Here is a 24,000-nt window from a genome sequence, read left to right as displayed (position 1 = left end):
TGTGGCTCATTTCCGTCGTGTTGTGACTCTTTTCCGTCGTGTTGTGACTCATTTCCGTCGTGTTGTGGCTCATTTCCGTCGTGTTGTGACTCATTTCCGTCGTGTTGTGACTCTTTTCCTTTGTGTTGTGGCTCATTTCCGTCGTGTTGTGACTCATTTCCGTCGTGTTGTGACTCTTTTCCTTTGTGTTGTGGCTCATTTCTGTCGTGTTGTGGCTCATTTCCTTTGTGTTGTGGCTCATTTCCGTCGTGTTGTGACTCTTTTCCTTTGTGTTGTGGCTCATTTCTGTCGTGTTGTGGCTCATTTCTGTCGTGTTGTGACTCTTTTCCTTTGTGTTGTGGCTCATTTCCGTCGTGTTGTGGCTCATTTCCGTCGTGTTGTGGCTCATTTCCGTCGTGTTTTAATCGTACTGTTTTGTCAGCCAACGTACAACTTGCCACTGTTTATTCAAAACACACCAAACATCAGCAGCAAAACACGCCTTTGTAGTAACTCTTAAAATATAACCTGAACACTTGAAATATCAGAAAAAGGTCTTTTAAGTCTATTTGCTTGAATTAGTTTAATTAGTTTAAATGATTTGCTTTACTTTGCTGCGAGTTCTTTCATTCGTGGGATCAGTCTCTGAGCTGCTGAGCGTTTACGGTGGTTGAGGCGCAGCTGAAGCTCAGCTAATATATTTGGTGATGTGACTGGTGTACTGCAGATTGCTGTTGCGGGAGGGGGTGGGTGTACACATTACAATGCAGTGCATGCTGGGGGTTGTAGTGCAGGGCACTGTAAATTGGGCTAATAAACGTAAGAAAATCACACCGTGTTGGGGACTGGACAGGGTCCCTGTCCAGTCACAGGCCTGATTTGGCCCACAGGCTTTGCATTTGACATGTGGGAGGTAGAGGGAGGAACCAAGGCCATGGCTCGTTAGCAACATATGGTATGAATTTAGGGGACAATAATGTTTCTTATGTTAGGACACATGAAACTACTGCTTGTTGACATTCTCCACTGTCCTACTGATCTCCGTGCCAAGCACGCCAAGCAATTGTACCGTACAAAAACAAAGTCTTTAAAGGGCTTTATCACAGTTTTAGTTGTGCAATTAAAGTTTCATTTGCATTTATGAGGTACATAAATCCCCCCATCAAAAGGCCAGATAGGACAACCCAGTCAGGCTGTCTCTGTACCGTATATAAAAACAGCGAAAGAGCCAACCACACATTGGTGTTTTCACATAGGACACTCTGAACACGAGGGCTGCAATTAGCAATTTATCTTAAATCGATTAATCGATCAAATATTTTTTGATTATTCAAGGAATCTAACACTTCTGTCCTGTACAACGTCTGTTGCAGTGTGGTGAAGCAAGGAAAGCCATATCACCCCCTACGCTTCCTGTAGTGTATTACAGTCTGTCAGAGCGACTGTGTGGATCATATGAACATTATAGAGCTTTTTAAATGAAGCAGTAGAAGCCGTATCGCCCCCTACGCTTCCTGTAGTGTATTACAGTCTGTCAGAGCGACTGTGTGGATCATATGAGCATTATAGAGCTTTTTAAATGAAACAGTAGAAGCCGTATCGCCCCCTACGCTTCCTGTAGTGTATTACAGTCTGTCAGAGCGACTGTGGGGATCATATGAACATTATAGAGCTTTTTAAATGAAACAGTAGAAGCCGTATCGCCCCCTACGCTTCCTGTAGTGTATTACAGTCTGTCAGAGCGACTGTGTGGATCATATGAACATTATAGAGCTTTTTAAATGAAACAGTAGAAGCCGTATCGCCCCCTACGCTTCCTGTAGTGTATTACAGTCTGTCAGAGCGACTGTGTGGATCATATGAACATTATAGAGCTTTTTAAATGAAACAGTAGAAGCCGTATCGCCCCCTACGCTTCCTGTAGTGTATTACAGTCTGTCAGAGCGACTGTGTGGATCACATGAACATTATAGAGCTTTTTAAATGAAACAGTAGAAGCCGTATCGCCCCCTACGCTTCCTGTAGTGTATTACAGTCTGTCAGAGCGACTGTGTGGATCATATGAACATTATAGAGCTTTTTAAATGAAACAGTAGAAGCCGTATCGCCCCCTACGCTTCCTGTAGTGTATTACAGTCTGTCAGAGCGACTGTGTGGATCATATGAACATTATAGAGCTTTTTAAATGAAACAGTAGAAGCCGTATCGCCCCCTACGCTTCCTGTAGTGTATTACAGTCTGTCAGAGCGACTGTGTGGATCATATGAACATTATAGAGCTTTTTAAATGAAACAGTAGAAGCCGTATCGCCCCCTACGCTTCCTGTAGTGTATTACAGTCCGTCAGAGCGACTGTGTGGATCATATGAACATTATAGAGCTTTTTAAATGAAACAGTAGAAGCCGTATCGCCCCCTACGCTTCCTGTAGTGTATTACAGTCTGTCAGAGCGACTGTGTGGATCATATGAACATTATAGAGCTTTTTAAATGAAACAGTAGAAGCCGTATCGCCCCCTACGCTTCCTGTAGTGTATTACAGTCTGTCAGAGCGACTGTGTGGATCATATGAACATTATAGAGCTTTTTAAATGAAACAGTAGAAGCCGTATCGCCCCCTACGCTTCCTGTAGTGTATTACAGTCTGTCAGAGCGACTGTGTGGATCATATGAACATTATAGAGCTTTTTAAATGAAACAGTAGAAGCCGTATCGCCCCCTACGCTTCCTGTAGTGTATTACAGTCCGTCAGAGCGACTGTGTGGATCATATGAACATTATAGAGCTTTTTAAATGAAACAGTAGAAGCCGTATCGCCCCCTACGCTTCCTGTAGTGTATTACAGTCTGTCAGAGCGACTGTGTGGATCATATGAACATTATAGAGCTTTTTAAATGAAACAGTAGAAGCCATATCGCCCCCTACGCTTCCTGTAGTGTATTACAGTCTGTCAGAGCGACTGTGTGGATCATATGAACATTATAGAGCTTTTTAAATGAAACAGTAGAAGCCGTATCGCCCCCTACGCTTCCTGTAGTGTATTACAGTCTGTCAGAGCGACTGTGTGGATCATATGAACATTATAGAGCTTTTTAAATGAAACAGTAGAAGCCGTATCGCCCCCGACGCTTCCTGTAGTGTATTACAGTCTGTCAGAGCGACTGTGTGGATCATATGAACATTACAGAGCTTTTTAAATGAAACAGTAGAAGCCGTATCGCCCCCTACGCTTCCTGTAGTGTATTACAGTCTGTCAGAGCGACTGTGTGGATCATATGAACATTATAGAGCTTTTTAAATGAAACAGTAGAAGCCGTATCGCCCCCTACGCTTCCTGTAGTGTATTACAGTCTGTCAGAGTGACTGTGTGGATCATATGAACATTATAGAGCTTTTTAAATGAAACAGTAGAAGCCGTATCGCCCCCTACGCTTCCTGTAGTGTATTACAGTCTGTCAGAGCGACTGTGTGGATCATATGAACATTATAGAGCTTTTTAAATGAAACAGTAGAAGCCGTATCGCCCCCTACGCTTCCTGTAGTGTATTACAGTCTGTCAGAGCGACTGTGTGGATCATATGAACATTATAGAGCTTTTTAAATGAAACAGTAGAAGCCGTATCGCCCCCTACGCTTCCTGTAGTGTATTACAGTCTGTCAGAGCGACTGTGTGGATCATATGAACATTATAGAGCTTTTTAAATGAAACAGTAGAAGCCGTATCGCCCCCTACGCTTCCTGTAGTGTATTACAGTCTGTCAGAGCGACTGTGTGGATCATATGAACATTATAGAGCTTTTTAAATGAAACAGTAGAAGCCGTATCGCCCCCTACGCTTCCTGTAGTGTATTACAGTCTGTCAGAGCGACTGTGTGGATCACATGAACATTATAGAGCTTTTTAAATGAAACAGTAGAAGCCGTATCGCCCCCTACGCTTCCTGTAGTGTATTACAGTCTGTCAGAGCGACTGTATATGGTATAAACATTATGATTACACCTATAATTGCACATTAATTACATTATACTAAAAAAGTGCTTTATAATAGTCTAGAATTCTAACTACATTGTGATTATAGAGTATTAGAGTGTGCTTTTGTTTGTAAGGAAACAGAGCATTGACTTTTTTGTATAAATAACTGTCAAAACAACTAGTAAACTTTGTCTATTAATCCTTGCAGCTCCGTTGAACACTGTGACCCCACATAGGGCTTCGTTATTAACACATCCACAAAAACACAAGCAAAGCTGACCTGTGGCACTGTAAGTCCAGTCGCTGTCAGTTGGACTGACCTCTTTACCATCCGGGAAGGGTAAATTCTCTGGTTCCTCGTCTGTGAGCACAGAAACAGAAATAGAGGAGTTCGGACAGAAATGGAAAAATGTGCCTGCACTGCCAACCAGCTGCAGAGTGATTTCATTCCATGTCAAACAAAGCACAGCGTGTGCAGTGATCTGCTTAGGATGGAAAACAGTTTTCCTGCCGAGCCAGTAGACGTCTAGAGTTATTACTCTGTCTACTGTTATTTTTCAATACTCAATCTATTATTCAAATCTTATTATATAATTACATTCTTCGTTACATAGTTAGTTACATAAGGACCTGCATGTACGCTTGATTTACTGTCAGTACTGACAGGTTCAATCTGCACGTCTAACTTCCTTCTGTTTTGATGGAAACCATGTTTTATTTGTCACAAAACAAGACGTCAGCACAAAGACTCTTCCTGTAACTCAGTCATTATGTGTGAAAACTGATGTCCATGTCTAACACAATCCTGACCAAGCCACAGCGTGGTCAACTCTGCAGATTCACTGTCCACCAGAACTCTCTGTCGTCCTCTGAGAGACACACTGATTCGACACTGAAGGACAAGAAGAAGGAGACACTTACATGTAGCGTCCCAGAAATCTCCGTCTTCTTTCCCCGTGACGCTGATAATGGGATCTGTGGGTGTGGTCTCATCTACCTTCCAGTAGTCATCGTCTTCTGGAGGTTAGAGATAGGAAGCACGGATGGAAAAGGTACAAATACAAGAACAAGAAGAACAACAAGAAGAACACGAAGAAGAAGAAGAAGAAGAAGAAGAGAAGGGGGAAGAAAAAGAAGAAAACAACAACAAGAAATAGAAGAAGACAAAGAAGAAGAAGAATAGATGGAGGATGAAGAGGAAGAGAAGGAGAAAGAAGAAGAGACGGAGGAAGAAGAAGAAGAGATGGAAGAACAGGAAGACGAAGAGATGGAGGAGGAAGAAGAGAAGGAGAAAGAAGAAGAGAAGGAAGACGAAGAGATGGAGGAAGAAGAAGAGATGGAGGAGGAAGAAGAAGAGAAGGAGGAGGAAGAAGAAGAGATGGAGGTAGAAGAAGAGATGGAGGAGGAAGAAGAAGAGAAGGAGGAAGAAGAAGAGATGGAGGAAGAAGAGGAGATGGAGGAGGAAGAAGAGATGGAGTAGGAAGAAGAAGAGATGGAGGTAGAAGAAGAGATGGAGGAGGAAGAAGAAGAGAAGGAGGAAGAAGAAGAGATGGAGGAAGAAGAGGAGATGGAGGAGGAAGAAGAGATGGAGGAGGAAGAAGAAGAGATGGAGGAGGAAGAAGAAGAGAAGGAAGAAGAAGAAGAAGAGATGGAGGAGGAAGAAGAAGAGATGGAAGAGGAAGAAGAAGAGATGGAGGAGATGGAAGAAGTTAATGAAAATTCCAGAAGCTCAAAGTGCTGTGCGGCTTATTCCTGCAGTGTTTCTGGATGAAGGTCAGTGTATCAGGATTTGGCTGATGACAGACTGAAGCTCATCCGCAGGAAACGGGACAGTTGTGAACAGATGTTTTACCTGAGTCAGGATAAGGAATGGGATACTCCTCCACATCCGGAATGATGTCTGTGGGAAAGTCCGTGGGGAGGTCTATGAGGAAGTCTGTAGTAGCGTCAGTGGGCCTCTCTGCGGCTGAATCGGTGACCACTGCTGGGGTTTGTTCTGTAGCGTACACTGTGGAACAAACAGTTACTGGAATTTACTCCATGAATAAGAACCGTGACTAACACAGTCACCGAGCTCTGAACACCACCAAACCCACCGCTGGCCTTTGATGAGTCAAGCTTAACTCCAAAATCCAGCTATTCTCAGATCCCGGCAGTTATCTGATCATTCGAATAGTCATCTAAACAGAACGATCAGACAAAGGCCCAGAAATCAGCTTCAGAGATCTGGGGCTGGATTTGAGCTCAGTAAAGGGGCTTTTCAGTGCATGTGAACTCTTACTCTGATTTCTTTCATTTCAGTCTGAGCATGTGTGAAAGCAGAGCGCCGTCATGGAAACAGCGAGCAGCGCTTAGCACAGCGCTTTTGGAGCGATGCTGAAACCGACTACATGCTCGATCAAACGAAGGATTTAAATGTTCTTCATCTTCTAGATTATATATCTTCATATTTGCCACTAAAGTAACTTAATGTTTTAAAAACAGCAGCTGCCGAAATCTGATTACTGTCTGACTCGTGTAGACCTGATTGCTCAAGAGCACGTAAACCAGTGAACCAGTTACTGGCGCGATCCGACTTTCCATGTAAACCCACTCAGTGATGATGCAGCGTTTAAAATTCCTTTAGTCTAAAAGGCTAAATGTGGGTCTAAATGTAGCTGAAATTAAATCTGGAAAACAGACCCTAAAGATCTGTGAGTGGGTGTAGAATTTCTCACTGTCGTAACTACACAACTTACACATTAGTTTCATAATACACACTGCACTGATACTAGTAAAAATATACTTAATTATTCAGAGTAGATACTGAATAATTCAGAGTAGACACTAATTATCTGAGAGAGATACTCAATAATTCATAGTAGACAGTAATTATTCATGGTAGATACTCAATAATTCATAGTACACAGTAATTATTTATAGTACATACTGAATAATTTATATTAGAAACTAATCATTCAGAGTAGATACTCAATAATTCATAGTAGACACTAATTATTCAGAGTAGATACTGAATAATTTATATTACACAGTAATTAATCATAGTAGATATTGAATATTTCATAGTAGACACTGAATAATTAACAATAGATACTGAATAATTCATAGTAGTTACTAAATAATTCATAGTAGATACTGAATAATCCATAGTAGACACTAATTATTCATAGTAGACACTGAATAATTCATAGTAGACACTGAATAATTCAACTGACTTCACTCATTAAAAGGCCTGTCTGTGCACTTTTGGACACTTCGGTGAGAAACAAAAAGAAAAACAAAGAAATAAATAAAATAAAAACAAACGGGTCTCCAACCTTCATCCCAGTACTCGTCAAGCTCTGGGTCAAAAAACTCCTCGTCGTACACGATCAGAGGCGTGGTGGTGGGCGGTAAAGTGGTGGTCGTAGGTGGTAGAGTGGTGGTGGTGGTGATGATGATCTCCTCTTTATTCTTCTTTCCTTTCTTCTTCTTCTCCCCTTTAGGCTTCTTGGTGGCTTTCTCCCCCTTGGGCTTTTTGGTGGGCTTTGGCCCTTTGGGTTTCTTGGAGGGTTTGGGGTCTTTCTGCCTCTTCTCTCTTCCCTCCTTCGCTGGTCCTCTCCGGACTCTCTTCACTGGACAGAGGGATGAAGAGAGAGGATTGAGGAAGGACGAAAAACACAGCAATAAGAAAGTTAGCTCATACTCAAGGTTAAAAATAAAATTCGGCCGTAACGCGCAGCCCTGAGAGCCCCCAAAACCCTTCACTGATCAATATTCGCCCCGTTTTCAAAAAGAGCTGAGCGTCTTTAAATGAGCGTTTCATTAGAACTCGTCAGGCTGTTCGTATTTTATTATTGTTCTCCTTTATTTCCTTCCTCTTTCTGTTAGTTTTAATGCTTCATCTGTCTTTTTATGTGTCATTTTTAGTGAACAGACACTTCTTTTGTTTTTCCATCTTCTTTTTGTCTCACATTTTTCTTTTACTGCTTCATTCACGTTTATGACATTTGGCTGATGCTCTTCTCCAGAGCAACTTACAATTTGTTGATTTTACACAGGGAGGCGAAGGCGGTGTTAGGAGTCTTGCCCAAGGACTCTCATTGGTATAACATAGGGCGCTTAGCCAGGTGGGGGATTGAACCCCAGTCTACAGCACAACAGGCAAAGGTGTTACCCACTACACTAACCAACCACACGTGTACGCACTTCCATTTACATACTTTGGAATCCACTTTGATCACTCTCTCTCTATATATATATATATAATATATAATATAATATACAAATCAGTGCTGTCAGATCAAAACCTTGTATCTTCAAAACGGTAACTTCACAGGTGAAAGAAGAAACCTGCCTTACTTTTAATGGAAGTCAATGGAACCAGAATTTTTTTCCAAGCAATTTTGGGCCGGTTCTTTTGTTCCACTCATGAAATTTACAAACAGTGTCAAACTGAAAAACAACAAAAATGGAGATTTAGCTCTTAAGATTTAGCTCCGACAGCCGAAATAGGTATTATACATGTTATATTCACGCTGCTGTGATCTATCTATCTATCTATCTATCTATCTATCTATCTATCTATCTATCTATCTATCTATCTGTCTGTCTGTCTGTCTGTCTATCTGTCTGTCTGTCTGTCTGTCTGTCTGTCTGTCTGTCTATCTATCTATCTATCTATCTGTCTGTCTGTCTGTCTGTCTGTCTGTCTATCTATCTATCTATCTATCTATCTATCTATCTATCTATCTACCTATCTGTCTGTCTGTCTGTCTGTCTGTCTGTCTGTCTGTCTATCTATCTATCTATCTGTCTATCTATATCTATCTATCTATCTATCTATCTATCTATCTATCTGTCTGTCTATCTATCTATCTATCTATCTATCTATCTACCTATCTATCTGTCTGTCTGTCTGTCTGTCTGTCTGTCTGTCTGTCTGTCTATCTATCTATCTATCTATCTATCTATCTATCTATCTATCTATCGTTGCTGTCGGATCAAAACCTTGTATCTCTGTTTTTGTCATTTGTCAGTTTTTGATATATTGGTGCTGCTATACATTGTGCGTAAATGTCTTGATGAAAGGACCAACAGTAATTACCCAAACCTGGAAAGACGTCTGGTTCCATTCACTTCCATTAAAAGTAATGTGTGTTTTTTCCTTCTCCTGCAAAATTGACCATTTTGGAGATCCGAGGTTTTCTTCTGACAACAGCGATATGTTATACATTACATGATGCTAAATATGTTAAATATTGATATCTTTAATATGTTTGTGTTGTTTCTTTCATGTAATAATTACCACTGAGCTGCTGATGCACGTCTGGTCAGTAGCCTGCACTGCCTTAGACTTTAAACCCTCGTTAAAAGGGTCAGTGATGAAGGCGAAACATGCAGCTTATCATGGCCTCGGCTTCAAACATTACAGACTCCTCCTGAAAAGACTGTCTGAACCAGAAATATGTTCCATTAGTTCAGCCGAGTTTAACGGCCCTTCCTGCTAATCTCAGTGTAAACTGATTTAGAGCAGAGGAGGGACTTCAGCCAGGCGGCTGCCGAACCCCACAGGGGGAGTAAATGGAGAAGAGTTTCAGCCTCATTACCGGTTGCGTCTTTAAGACCACGAAAAGAAGTCAGAGTCAGCAGTTCGGTCACTGTGAAGCTTTGTGCCTGAGTCAAAGTGGGAAAACTGCATCACATTTTCCTGATGGCTGGAGAAACACACATTCACTGCTGCTCCGTATCCGGGATATTAGCTTTGGCTTTGATTTTTCCATGAAACAAAACTTTCATTATTTTTTATTTATTTATTTATTTATTTATTTTTGTCTTCATTAGGTTTTCAGTTTCAGTTTTCGTTTGAAGAGTCTAGTAATAGTTTTATTCTATGTTCTGAATTTTGGCTTAGTACTGATCTGTTCTCTGTGTGGACATTCATTGGTTACAGCATTTTACCTTTAAATTATTCATTTCAAATTTTGTTTTTTCAGAATTAATGCGACTTTTTTTGGTCTCAGCATATGTTTGTTTTCAAAAGCTGTCGTTTGTTTAGTAATAGTTTACATGAATGATAACAATCAGCGCTACATGCTTTAAAAAGTGTTACTAAGCACAGCTAAGCTGACATGAGCAAACCCAAGTGATGGAGATCGCTGTGTGGTTTACACTGAAAAACAATGTACTGATCTAAACACGTTCAGTGGTTCTACATCACAAGCGTCAGGCTCCGGTCCTCGCGGGTCAAAACACTGCAGACTTCAGCTCACGGCCTTGTTAAACACACCTGATTCAGCTCATCAGACAATTGGGAAGGCCTTCATGCACTTTGGCCTGGAAGGTCCCCAGTTTGACAGGTCAGTTCCACACAGACTCAGTGGCCTAATGGATAAGGCATCAGCCATCAGAGCTGAGGATATGTGTGCATGGTAAAGGCTAATGGATCTGACTTCAATGGACAAAAGGTACCACATCACCACAGGTGTCTGTGTCTTTTTACCATTTTCATATAAAATATGTTCGCCCTTTTACTTTTGCCCGTAACTGTATTGTTTCAGTATCATTTGTTGACGTTTGAGTGAAATACATTCAAAGCCCTGTTGCTCTCCAGCACAGAATCAGAAACAGGACCAGGAGTTATTAAAGTGAAACTCAGTCCAGGCTAAAAAACCCACATAAACCCACCCAGTCTGGCTCTCTCACAGCTGCCCCACTGCTGCCAAAAGACTGTACTCTTTCCTTCAGGCCTCAGGCTCAGCTCAGTGTCTGGCCTTTTGTACCAAAAAAGAGACAAACAAATAAATAGAATTAAATCTATGAAGATATCCAAGTTCCAAAGTTCCAAACACATGGTTTAAGGTTCTGCAGTTCCAAACAGCTGCTTTCAGAAAGAGAACATATCTCTCCAGCCAGACACAAACATTAGGACATGCGTGATTAAAGTTGACGTGCAGTAATATGAATGACCTCCAGCATAATAGCAGTTATGAAACAGGCCAAATACTTTAAAAACATAACCACATTTATGCACGGAAAACATCAGTCTGTAAAATATTACTAAATGAAAAGCGCGTTTTTATATGTTTGGCTGGAAATATGACGTAAGATCATTTTCAAATCAGTACGGACAGTCAGGGCAGCACTCATAACACTACCTTAGCTTATATATATACACACTCACCTGTTCAGCTGCTTGTTAACACAAATAGCTAATCAGCCAATCACACGGCCGCAGCCAGGGCTCTCAAGTTTTTAAGTTTGGTGGGAGTGAGTTTTTTTTTTGGGGGGGTGGGGGGGGGGGGGTCCACCCATCGACCCAACGGCCCATTGACCCTCCAGGTGTGTTCAACTTAAAAGAGAACGAGTTTGATTTGATCAAATTTCACGGTTTATTCTATGACATATAATCAAAAGTACAAACACTTTCACTATGTCCAAAGTCTTCTCTGCCATCTCTCCTGATGTAGTAGCCATTTCAGTCTCTTCCATCGTCACATTATCTGCCTTCCTTGCCTTTGGTTTCTGAGCCTTTTCCCAGAAGGAAATGAGGCTCTTCTGTTTCTTCCCTGACATTCTAAATAAACAACAAGCGGTTAAAAACGTGTCCATGTTCATGACAACTATAAGGTGACTAAACCAGAGTTATTCTACCCTATAATACCCTATAAATATCTCTGACTAATCTCTGACTAAACGCACATTTAAAACCTCGTCAGGCTCCAGTGGTGCCGTTCTCCTTCAGCCGTTCACCGCCGCGTGTTAGTCAGAACCGAATCGGACAGCTCTTCGCGCCTGACGCTCTGGCTGAAACTCCACCCTCTTTGACTAACGATGGATTGGCTGAATAGGGTGTGGTAACTGGGTAACTTCTCTGAGCACAGAAGCGCTGTGACCAGTGGCTGTGACTCGTTTGTAGACAGGGCGAATTCATTTTTGATGGGATTTTCAAAAAAAGCGTGAGACTTGAGAACAATGGCCACAGCTCACTGCACTTAGGCCTGTAGAGGTGGTCAAGACAACTTGCTGAAGTGCAGACCGAGCATCAGAACGGGGAAGAAAGGGGATTTAAGGGGCTTTGAACGTGGCGTGGTTGTTGGTGCCAGACGGGCTGGTCTGAGTATTTCAGAAACTGCTGATCTGCTGGGATTTTCACGCTCAACCATCTCTAGGGTTTACAGAGAACGGTCCGAAAAAGAGGAAATATCCAGTGAGCGGTCAGTTGTGTGGACGAAAATGCCTTGTTGATGTGAGAGGTCAGAGGAGAATGGGCAGACTGGTTCCAGATGATAGAAAGGCAGCAGGAACTCAAATAACCAACCAGAATCTCTGAGGAACGTTTCCAACACCTTGTTGAAAATCTGCCATGCAGAATTAAGACAGGGGTCAGGAAGGTTATGCATGGCTTTGAAAGTGAGTAGTAAAATTTTAAAACTTTATACGGGACGGGACCGGCAGCCGGTGCAGCTGAGAGACAACAGGGGTGATGAGAGCTGGCTGCTGAGTACGGGTGAGAACAGCCACAGAGCTCTGAATGTCCTGTAGCTTTTGGACAGACTTTACAGGGAGACCAACAAAGAGGGAGTTACAGTAGTCAATATGGGACATAATGAAGGCCTGAACCAGAGTTTTGGCATCTTTATCGGTCAGGAACGGTCGGAGACGCCCAATGTTACGCAAGTGAAAGAACGCAGTCTTAGTGAGGAACTTGATATGCAGATCAAAATTAAGTGATGAGTCGAGTAAAACACCAAGATATTTATTGTTATTGGTGATAACTCCCTCCTGGAGTGCTCTACTGCTTTAATACAGCAGTTAAATAAACACAGTAAGAAATGAATAAACTGGCCGTGAACGCGGCTTTAATATGTTTTAATGTTCAGTTCCTTCCTCCTAATTAGAGCTCCTTAACGAGCAGCTCGTTGCTACGTCAGAGTAACGAGCTCCGCCCACTCGCCGCTCAGCCGGCAGTTCGTTCTCCAGCTCCTTACACTAAATTCCCAAACTGTCGTCACCACTGAGCAGCTTTTCAGTCGGCAGCTGTGACAGAAGAACAGCTGAACAACCTGGAATCAGCCAGAAATGAACCCAACACCATTCGCCAGACGTGTCTGATCTTCAGAGTTCAGCTCAACTTCAGCTCAGTTTGGTCAGTTTGTCCAGATCAGTATTAATGTTGTTTTGTTCCAGCCGGTCTGTAAAGCTTCTTACAGCCCGTTTAGTTTGGCGAATGGTGTTGGGTTCATTTCTGGCTGATTCCAGGTTGTTCAGCTGTTCTTCTGTCACAGCTGCCGAATGAAAAGCTGCTCATTCTGGCTCATTTTCCTTCAAGAAGTTCTGTATAACTTTACATTTCAATGCTGAAATTTTGAAAACTGCTGAATCACTTTGATCAGTTTTGCTGACGTTTAGTTTGTACTGAGGAAACGATGGAAAACATAAGTTTATAAAACCATGGCACAGCCCCCCGAGGCTGCACACACACAACGTTTTACAGCTCTTTAGCAGTTTTATAGCGTCGCTCTGAGCTGCACTTACAGAGGACCTCCAGGTCGACGCTGGCCTGCGCTGCAGTCTGAGCGTTTTCAGCCACGCAGGTATAAGCTCCAGCATCCTCCGTCCTGGCCTCGCGGATGGTCAGAGAGGAGGACGTCCTGTCGTGGCGATGCACTCTGACGTTTGTGTGCTTTTCCTGGACTTTCTCTCCATTTGGGGCAATCCAGTCGATGTTTACAGCTTCTCCAACCACTGAAACCACACAGAGCAATTAGCACATTTATGGACTTTTGAGGAGTAATTAAGTCAGAAAGCCACTGCAGGGATGGAGTTTTAATTACTCTATCCATGCTCCACCTACAAACGGAGAGCAAGTGGTAGTATCACAGCAACAACTGCTTTGATGGACAAACTTTATAGGAACCTGACACAATGTATCTCAACACAACTCAGGTTTTGACATAATATCTACATTAATACGTTATAAATGATAAACATATCACTGCCGTTGGAAGAAAACCTCGTATCTCCATTTCTGTTATTTTTCTGTGCTTGACCTACACTATATTTCCAAAAGTATTCAGTCACCCATCCAAATCACTGAGTTCAGGTGTTCCAGTCACTTCCATGGCCACAGGTGTATAAAGCCGAGCCCCTCGGCCTGCAGACTGCTTCTACAGACATTAGTGAAAGAATGGGTCGCTCTCAGGAGCTCAGAGAATTCCAGCGTGGTACCGTGATCGGACGCCACCTGTGCAGCAAGTCCAGTCGTGAAATTTCCTCACTACTAAATATTCCACAGTCCACTGTCAGTGGGATTATAACAAAGTGGAAGTGATTGGGAACGACAGCAGCTCAGCCACGAAGTGGTCGGCCACGTAAAATGACAGAGCGGGGTCAGCGGATGCTGAGGGGCATAGTGAGCAGAGGTCACCAACTTTTTTGGACTCTGGAGCAGTGGAGACGTGTTCTCTGGAGTGACCAATCACGCTTCTCCGTCTGGAAATCCGATGGACGAGTCTGGGTTTGGCGGTTGCCAGGAGACGGTGCTTGTCTGACTGCATTGTGCCGAGTGTAAAGTTTGGTGGAGGGGGGATCATGATGTGGGGCTGTTTTTCAGGAGTTTGGCTCGGCCCCTTAGTTCCAGTGAAAGGAACTCTTAAAGCTTCAGCACCAAGAGATTTTGGACAATTTCACGCTCCCAACTTTGTGGGAACAGTTTGGGGACGGCCCCTTCCTGCTCCGACATGACTGGACACCAGTGCACAAAGCAGGTCCATAACGATGTGGATGAGCCAGTTTGGTGTGGAAGAACTTGACTGGCCTGCACAGAGTCCTGACCTCAACCCCATAGAACACCTTTGGGATGAATTACCTCACAACTCACAAACGTGCTTCTGGAAGAACGGTCAAAAATTCCCATAAACACACTCCTAACCCTTGTGGAAAGCCTTCCCAGAAGAGCTGAAGCTGTTATAGCTGCAAAGGGTGGGTTGACATCATATTAAACCCTATGGATTAAGAATGGGATGCCACTCAAGTTCATTTTGTGTAAATTTCATGATGAATGGACTAAAAGAAACGGCCCAAAATGGCTCAGAAAAAAAATCTGGTTCTATTGACTTACATTAAAAATAAAGTATGCATGTAGCAAGGCCAGAGCTTCTCTAAAGGTTTTGATGACAACGTTTCCCACGTGCTGCCATATATTACAAAGCAGAAAGTGTGGCAATATGTTGCTTTAAGCTTCAATAAAGTCCATCTAATAAAATCTATAACTCTCTAAATGAAAAAAGGTCAAACACTGGCTCTCGAGCAGTGCTGGCCCCTATCAAGGTCACTCAGCACCAAGGACTGGTGTCTGATAGCCGAGTTAACAGAGTTAGCAGTTTCCTTTCTCCTCCAAGCGTGTTAAGCTCTCCAGTGACGTTGCATTGGTTTAAAAAGATGCCCACGTCTCTGAGGAAGCTCATGCTAGACTTCACCCTCCCAGCTCCCAGTGTGAGAAGAGAAGACCTATCTAGCAGTTGGATCCATCCATCCATCCATCCATCCATCCATCCATCCATCCATCATCTTCCGCTTCTCCAGGGTTCGGGTCGCGGGGGCAGCATCCTAAGCAATGAGACCCAGACCTCCCTTTCCCCAGCCACTTCCACTAGCTGCCTGGGAGGGATTCCGAGGCGCTCCCAGGCCAGCTGGGCGATATAGTCACGCCAGCGTGTCCTGGGTCTTCCCCGGGGTCTCCTCTCTGCTGGACTTGCCTGTGACACCTCCGAAGGGAGGCTTCCAGGAGGCATCCTAACCAGATTCCCGAACCACCTCAGCTGGCTCCTCTCGACGTGGAGAAGCAGTGTCTCTACTCCGAGTCCCTCCCGGATGACCGACCTTCTCACCCTATCTCTAAGGGAAAGTCCAGACACCCTGTGGTCATGGATCTATATAGAACCAATTTCTTTACTAAAGAACCCTGAAAGAACCACCTTTTTTGAATTGTGTAGAACCTACGGTGGCCGTCAGGTTTTCTGCCATCGTGTGGCGTCTAATTTTGCTTCTTCTTGCTACGTCTTCCAACCGGAGCTACAGTGCCACCAAATTCAACCTGCCATTTAAGTATAAAAACTCGAAAGGCGCCCTCTAGAGGCAGTGTTTGGTTTGGCGGTTCTAGGCTATTGGAGATACATGGCGGCGGCGGCCTCAGTTGGAAGAGGAGCTGCTCTGTATGTACATGTGAAGGGCTGATTTTAAGCTAATGAAAACATTCATACTTACAGGTGAAATATACACTAATAAAAACATGGTTTTGTTTACTGTATTCCATTTCTGCGATTATATATATTCCCCTAAATTTTACACACTGCACCTTTAAAGGTAAAAGATACAATGTATATAAAGGAAAACATTCTGTAAAGTTTAACAGCCTCACCTTCGCACCGAAACCTTTTGCTCTCTCCCACTTGGATCTCTCCATGGGAGGGTGTGATCACTACTTGTAGTAAGTCTGGAGAAAGAATAACACACATAAATGGGTCATTCTACAAAAAAAGGTCCACTTCTCTGTCCTTAGCATTTACAGGTACATTACACTTAAAAAACATGTTAAGGTTACAGTTTATTTTTTTAATTTATGTTTTAAAACAAAACAATGTCATTTTAACAGTTTCACCTTCTTGAGCCTCAATCAAGCAACACTGGCGTTTAAATCAATCATATAGGATTCCAAGCACCACAGAAGAGCTGGTCTTCGCAGTGATGTGTGAAGGTTGAGGCCGTTTTTTGAGGTAAAAAAAAAACAAAACATGTTTTTCTGCAATTTTAACTGCAATAATCTCTACATGACTATGAAATATATGATTTAAATGACAAAAAGAAAATAAACTACAAATAAATATGATAAAATATATAATGAAAGTTTGGTCTGCAGGAGTCGCGTCTCTGGTGTTACAACGTAACAAAAAATCTCTTATTTTGAAATAAAAGTCACACCGATGACGTCACTCGACTTCCCTTTACCTGTTTTCCAAGGATCTATGAATAAAATCACACGGTGAGTCCAGTGTGTCTTTACAGTTGTCAGAGATTTTCTCATTTAGCTCATGATTTCATATGAAGCTCTTAGCTGAAGTCCCTGGTGTGACCGACTTTATTCTGAGGTAATTGTAAAAAAAAAAAAGAAAAGAATCCAAATGGATTAAAATCCATATTTTAGTGACTGTTCCATGATTGATGACATGTGGTTTGATGCTCTGTAGCAGCCATTTGGTCATTAAAAATGTCTCTGGTGTTACCGTCTGGTGCTCCCGTCTCTGGTGCTACCGTCTCTGGTGCTCCCGTCTCTGGTGCTACCGTCTCTGGTGCTACCGTCTGGTGTTACCGTCTCTGGTGCTCCCGTCTCTGGTGCTACCGTCTCTGGTGCTCCCGTCTCTGGTGCTACCGTCTCTGGTGCTCCCGTCTCTGGTGCTACCGTCTCTGGTGCTCCCGTCTCTGGTGCTCCCGTCTCTGGTGCTACCGTCTGGTTTTACCGTCTCTGGTGCTCCCGTCTCTGGTGCTCCCGTCTCTGGTGCTACCGTCTGGTGCTCCCGTCTCTGGTGCTACCGTCTGGTGTTACCGTCTCTGGTGCTCCCGTCTCTTTTGCTCCCGTCTCTGGTGCTCCCGTCTCTGGTGCTACCGTCTGGTGTTACCGTCTCTGGTGCTCCCGTCTCTGGTGCTACCGTCTCTGGTGCTCCCGTCTCTGGTGCTCCCGTCTCTGGTGCTACCGTCTGGTGTTACCGTCTCTGGTGCTACCGTCTGGTGTAACTGTCTCTGGTGCTACTGTCTCTGGTGTTACCATCTCTGGTGCTCCCGTCTCTGGTGCTACCATCTCTGGTGTTACCGTCTCTGGTGCTACCATCTGGTGTTACCGTCTCTGGTGTTACCGTCTCTGGTGTTACCGTCTCTGGTGTTACTCTTCTTATGTGTAATACCAATGAGGATCAGTAACACCTATGGATAGATGGAAAAGTGGAAGTTTGTGTAGACTGGCCCAGATACAATAATCTTTTAGGCCTGTCTTCATGGTCTTGTGTATATGCTGAATAAAAGCTGAAGTTTTTGGAGAGCATAGAGAGCAGCCAGATAACCCCACAACCCTAACTGTTCACTTTTCACCACCCTGGAGGAATAAAGGGGCCACAAGGAGCCCACAAAGAGATAAAAACACACACAGACAGGATCCCACGTTGATCCAGACGCTCTGGCACTTGGAGCTCATCCTGTCCTGTCCCGTTGGGCCCTTTCAGCCTCTGAGAGAAAGTTCCAGATATCCAGCAACCTTCGCCCACACTGCGCGATCTCACCGCTCAAACACACGGCCGGGCTAGGAACTACATCAGCGCAGTGTGTGTGTGTTTACCCGGCTGCTTCCTTGAGCTGTCAGTCACGCTTCTTAGCCCTAAACTACAATGTGAGGGTAATCAGAGCTGAACTGTCTAAGGATGTTACTTATTTTAGGATTATTTTATTCCGAACAGAATTTCTCTCCCACTCAAGCGGACTGAAAGAAAAAATATATTATATTTCATGTTTAAATCCATCAACTCAACACTGCCGTTCACAATCATCTGACCTCATTCAGGAGCAGGAAAATTTCACTTTATTCCATTCGGATTTATTAGTATGGAGGTTTCTACCACAGTCACTGTCCCAAAGCAGCTTTGAGGGATCATATCATCCAAACCGTTAAGACTCAGAGAAACTCAGAAAGTGTGTGTAGGTTCTCTGGTGGTTCTGGATGATCTATATGTGTGTTGTAGTCATGGTAACCCAGCAAATTCAAAATGAGTGAATATTTGCAAAAAACAATAAAGTTTATCCGTTTGAACATTAAATATCTCGTCTTTGTAGTGGATTCAATTGAATAGAGGTTGAAAAGGATTTGCAAATCATCGTATTCGGTTTTTATTTATGTTTTACACAACGTTCCAACTTCATTGGAATTGGGGTTGTAGAACCATGAACACTTAAAGAACCCTTTGCATGATTAAAAGGTTCTTTGCATCACAAAGTTTCTTCAGCTTGATGGAGATTGGAGTTTTTAAACACCTCAGTGTCGCTGCTGGACTGACAATAGTCCACCAAACAAAAACATCCAGCCAGCAGCGTCCTGTGGGCAGTGTCCTGTGGGCAGCGTCCTGTGGGCAGCGTCCTGTGGGCAGCGTCCTGTGGGCAGCGTCCTGTGGGCAGTGTCCTGTGGGCAGCGTCCTGTGGTCGGCGTTCGTGACCACTGATGAAGGACTAGAGGATGACCAACACAAACTGTGCAGCAGCAGATGAGCTGTCGTCTCTGACTTTACATCTACAAGGTGGACCGACAAGGTAGGAGTGTCTAACAGAGTGGACAGTGAGTGGACACAGTGTTTAAAAACTCCAGCAGCTCTGCTGTGTCTGATCCACTCGTACCAGTGCAACACACACTAACACACCACCACCACATCAGCGTTACTGCAGTGCTGAGAATGACCCACCACCCAAACAGTACCTGCTCTGTGAGGGTCCATGGGGGTCCTGACCACTGAAGAACAGGGTAACAGAGTATCAGAGAAACAGATGGACTACAGTCTGTAACTGTAGAACTACAGAGTGCAGCTATACGGTCAGTGGAGCTGATAAAGTGGACAATGAGAGTAGAAACAGTGGTGGTCATGTTATGTCTGATATGTGTGTATGTGATGTTCATGATGCATTTTATTGTAAGATTTAGTGGCATCTAGTGGTGAGGTGGCAGACTGCAACCCCCTCCCTCACCCCTCCCTTTCCAAGCGTGTAGTACACAGATGGTTCTTCAAGGCTTCTTTAGTAGAGCAACTTTTCCGTTTAGAACCGTTCAGTAAAGTTCTTCAAATACCCCCAGCATAGCCTCTGAGCCACCCTGGAGCCCGGGTTCATTCTTTACTTCAGTCCATGTTTATAAACAGTGTCTGAAACCACATAAGCAAGTTCAGATTGCCTGTCATTAACTTGACTTGCTGCATGCTAATAGGACTACATATGTTTCGATTACTGGTTAGCCTCGTTAGCCTCAGTGCAAAACTAAAGAAGCAAACGTTAGACCCCAAACATGTCCTAGCAACTCAACTACTGCCAGGTCCATAAGTATTGGGACAGTGACAACCACAAATGATTTGAAATGAAGCTGTCTAGGTATGATTGAAGTGAAGACTTTCAGCTTTAATTCAATGGCTTTAACAGAAATATCACATTAACTGTTTAGGAATTACAGCATAGTCCCTCTACTTTCACAGGCTCAGAAGTAATTGGACACTGGGCTGAAAAGCAGTTTAATGTTTCCTCGGTATTTCATCACAAATTAAGGAGACAAAAGGTTTGAAATCACTTCCTTATGGTAAATCTCAATATGCAGCCCAAAGATCAATCAACCTCAGTGGCACCTTCCCAGGGGCAGTCATGCTCAGTCATGGGCAGGTGGTCAGGGAACTGGCCCTGTGACCAGAAGGTCGCCGGTTTTGCCCCGGCTCTGGGCAAGTGTGCTCACTGCCCCCTAGTGTGTGTTCATTAGTGTGTAGGTGGTGTTTCACTGCACAGATGGGTTAAACACGGAGGTGAAATTTCCCCGTTGTGGGACTAATAAGGGTCTTAAATTGAGCTCAGTGACACCAAAAGGTGCCTACTGCTTCAACTTTGTCACTGTCCAAATACTTATGGACCTCACTGCTTACTTAAGAAGGGGGAGAAAGGTTAAAGATGATAAATTAAGATCTTGTAAGTACTATGATTATCTGTACTTACAACAAAAAGTGCTCATAAGTATCACTATGATGGTGACAACACACCTTTTGCTGCCAGCTGTCTGGCCCAGTCCCGTTTCACCCCTCGCCCCTACCACTCAGCCCTTGGCCCTCTCTTTTGCGTGTTCATGTCAAGGGGTCGGGTGTCCTGATTCTTGTTGAGATACAGGGGGACGGCGAAGTGTTGGGGCTACATGACCCTCTGAACAGAGGTTTTTCAGAGACTCCAAACAGAGAGATATGAGAAAAAGAAGCAAGACGGCTGAAAAAAGTGACCAAAGAACCAAATTTTCTTTTAAAAATGACAATAACCATCGTTTTCTCTTAGTTTAATGTGGCTTCAGTGGATTTTGGTCGTTTATCTTCATAACAAGCATAAATATTCCCTAATAGCATGCTAATGTCTCGTTAGCTAGCTAGCTAACTTTGCCGCTCCACCTTAAATAGCCCAGCAGTTCTGACGCCTGAAGCGCCAGAATGTAACTGCTGCTCTATTTAAGGTGGAACAGGAAAGTTCTAACAAGAATCTGGAGAATCTCTGACTTCAGCTTCATATCACTGAAGAATTAGGGGGGGGTGATAATAAATAACTGCCCCCCTCTTTGAAGGCGTATGATCCCTAAATGTAACTAAAGCCCAGCAGTGAGGAGCTGAACTTTCCCCTCCTCTGCTGTCCCTGCAGACGGGCAGGGTCGCCTACAGAGCGGCGCTAGTAGCTGTTAATGAAGTGATGCTCTTTTATTAGAGGGTCTCATTTCAGAGGAAGATCTCAACCACTGCCCTGTAGCTCAGGAACAAGGGGCAGCGCTCCAAAACAAGGGGTAGGGGTAGTAGTAAGGAATGGGACCGGGCCATTGTGTGATCGTGGACCACAGCAGAGTAAAAGCCAAAGCCGTCTGCTTTTCTCATTATGTAGAGGTTTAAATGCTCTATCAAGGGCACCGGAGAAAGGCCCGCTAGCTTCATGGAAAATGTTGAACCTCTAAGCCTGTCATTACCCATATTTCCCTAGCACCATTAGAGTCAGTCTCTCGCTCGCTCAGAAATCCCATCAGTCTGGCCTTTTGAAATGCTCTAAACCGGGATTCCTTGGCTATCTTTCCGCTTGCTGAGACATTCTGACGTGCGAGTGTTTGCTTATTCAGTTCCGCTGCAGCTCATTCATCTGCCGGATAGGAAAACGCTGGAGTGAAGGAACGTCGCCCAACACGCTCAGCTGTGTCTGAGCATCCCAGTCTAGAGAGCCGCTGAGCCAATCGGGCCTCGTGCCAGTTCAATATTCATGTTTCTTGGCCGAGGCTTTGCCACCTTCACTCCTCTCCCAGGTTTGCGGAGAGAAAACTCTAAGAAAACTCAGCTCGTGTGATGGAGACAAACATCTGCGTCATCCCGCAGAGCTACCTCGCTCATTTCCCTGGCCACTTTATTAGAAACGTCTACCTCAAAGGTCCACTTTGACCAGTGATGCAGGGCTGTAGGACGGCTAACATGAACTGTACAGCCACAGAGGGGCTTCTGTCTCTAACCGCCCGCCGGCGGGGTGGAGCTACAGCAGAGGCGTTTCCGATAAAGTGGCCAGGGAGCGCGGACATAGTGACGTTAGAAGGTCATACATCATTGTTAACCCCTTAAACTCCCCTCTTAACTACACATTTCATAGTAGATGCTGGATACATGACTGCAAACTGTCTACTGCACTTAAAAGTTACTGAATTAATTGGGTTAATGAATTAATTAAACTTTAAGGTTAATATATATATCACTGCTGTTGGAGGAAAACCTCGTATCTCCATTTCTCTTGTTTTTCAGCTTTTGACACAATTTGAAATTGCCTGTTACCCTTAACATTGTCTGTAGATTTCATGATGAATGGACCAAAACAAACGGCTCAAAATGACTCGGAAAGACGTCTGGTTCCATTGACTTGCATTAAAAGTAAAGCAAGTTTTTTCCTTCTCCTGTAAAGTCACCGTTTTAGAGATGCAAGGTTTTGTTCAGACAACAGCGACATATATATAACTTGGCGGTAACACAGGGTCACTTTTTTGTATTTTCGGTATAAATTCAACTGTAAATACTCAAAGAACACTTCGCATGATTACAGGGTTCTATGCATCATGAAAAGGTTCTCCAGACTAATGGAGAACGTGCTGTAGATGCCTCCATATATTCTATACACTGCAAAAAATGGTGTCTTATCAAGTGAAACGATCTTAAATCAAGTCAATACATCTACTATTCCCCATTTTGAGATGGATATGTCGCTTATTTCTGGACATTTGTGCTTGTTTTAAGTGATTTCATTGAGTAAAATGATCTCACTGTAGTGGCAGATAGTTTTGCTGGTTTCAAGCTCTTTTCTTACAACAAGCACAATCATCTGCCAACGTAATGAGATCATTTCACTGACTAAAATCACCTAAAACAAGACGACGATGTCTAGAAATAAGGTACATAATCTAAAATTAAGCTTAAAACAGCATCGCCAGGAGAAATATTAGATTTATTGACTATATTTGAGATCATTTTACTTGGCAAGACACCACTTTTTGCAGTGAACTTCTGTCTAGCACCTAAAAGGGTTCTTCTATGTTACGGTATCAAGCTCAAGAACAGAAGAACACTTTTCAAAACGTTCCTACAGAGAACCATCTATAGCACATTCTCCATCCGTCTGAAGAACGCTTTTGGGTGCTATATGCAACCCTTTCTGAATCGGTTCTATATATGTAGAACATCCGTGCACATTTTCCATCAATCCAAAGAACCCTGATATGACCCCTTTGCAAAGGGTTCTTTAAAACGTTCATGGTTCTATACAGAACCTTTTTCTTAACCATTTTTAACAGTGCAGGGCTGCTCGATTAAATCGAAATTATTTTAGAATATTGCGATTATTTTGGCCGATACTGAGGTCACGATTATTTACCACGGTTACTTGTTGACTTTTGTAATTATGAGGCTTCGATAAATGAACAGAATGAACTTCAGACGATTAAACTAATTGGTTTAATTGCCAATGAGTTAATTCGTCTAACTGCTAATTGGTCTAGTGTGGTCAGACGCCACTGCATAACAAATCTGGCATAGAGTTTGTTGCTGTTCCTCGTCGGCTCCTTGAAGTCTTTACAAACAGCTGAACTGGTTCTACTTTGTTCGTCCACCAAAGGCTTTCTGTCCATCATCTCGGCTCCAGATGAAGTCACTCAACGCTGCAGCCTGGCTGAGAGGGGGTGGGGGGGCCGGGCGGTGGGCCGGTGTGCGCTGGATTAATACTACAAGACTAAACGAGAG

General features: G+C 43.5%; 1 protein-coding gene across 2 annotated transcripts in view; it reads right to left on the bottom strand.

Annotated features, from left to right (window-relative positions):
- The window catches only part of si:ch1073-459j12.1 (inactive carboxypeptidase-like protein X2), a 51,627-nt gene that overhangs the window by 26,510 nt on the left and 1,117 nt on the right, over positions 1–24,000 (bottom strand). Inside the window, exons 2-7 of one of the 2 annotated variants that reach the window (XM_037536291.1) lie at positions 16,350–16,424; positions 13,466–13,675; positions 7,267–7,563; positions 5,802–5,957; positions 4,871–4,966; positions 4,230–4,310 (exon numbers count right to left, since the gene is read on the bottom strand). In XM_037536291.1, the coding sequence (XP_037392188.1) occupies positions 4,230–4,310; positions 4,871–4,966; positions 5,802–5,957; positions 7,267–7,563; positions 13,466–13,675; positions 16,350–16,424 (915 nt within the window). The remainder of the gene's footprint in view (positions 1–4,229; positions 4,311–4,870; positions 4,967–5,801; positions 5,958–7,266; positions 7,564–13,465; positions 13,676–16,349; positions 16,425–24,000) is intronic. The other variant, XM_037536292.1, reaches the window with a different exon arrangement.

The sequence above is a fragment of the Pygocentrus nattereri genome, chromosome 29 (genome assembly GCF_015220715.1).
Source record: "Pygocentrus nattereri isolate fPygNat1 chromosome 29, fPygNat1.pri, whole genome shotgun sequence".
Taxonomy (NCBI): domain Eukaryota; kingdom Metazoa; phylum Chordata; class Actinopteri; order Characiformes; family Serrasalmidae; genus Pygocentrus; species Pygocentrus nattereri.
This window is presented reverse-complemented; position numbering and strand designations above follow the sequence as displayed.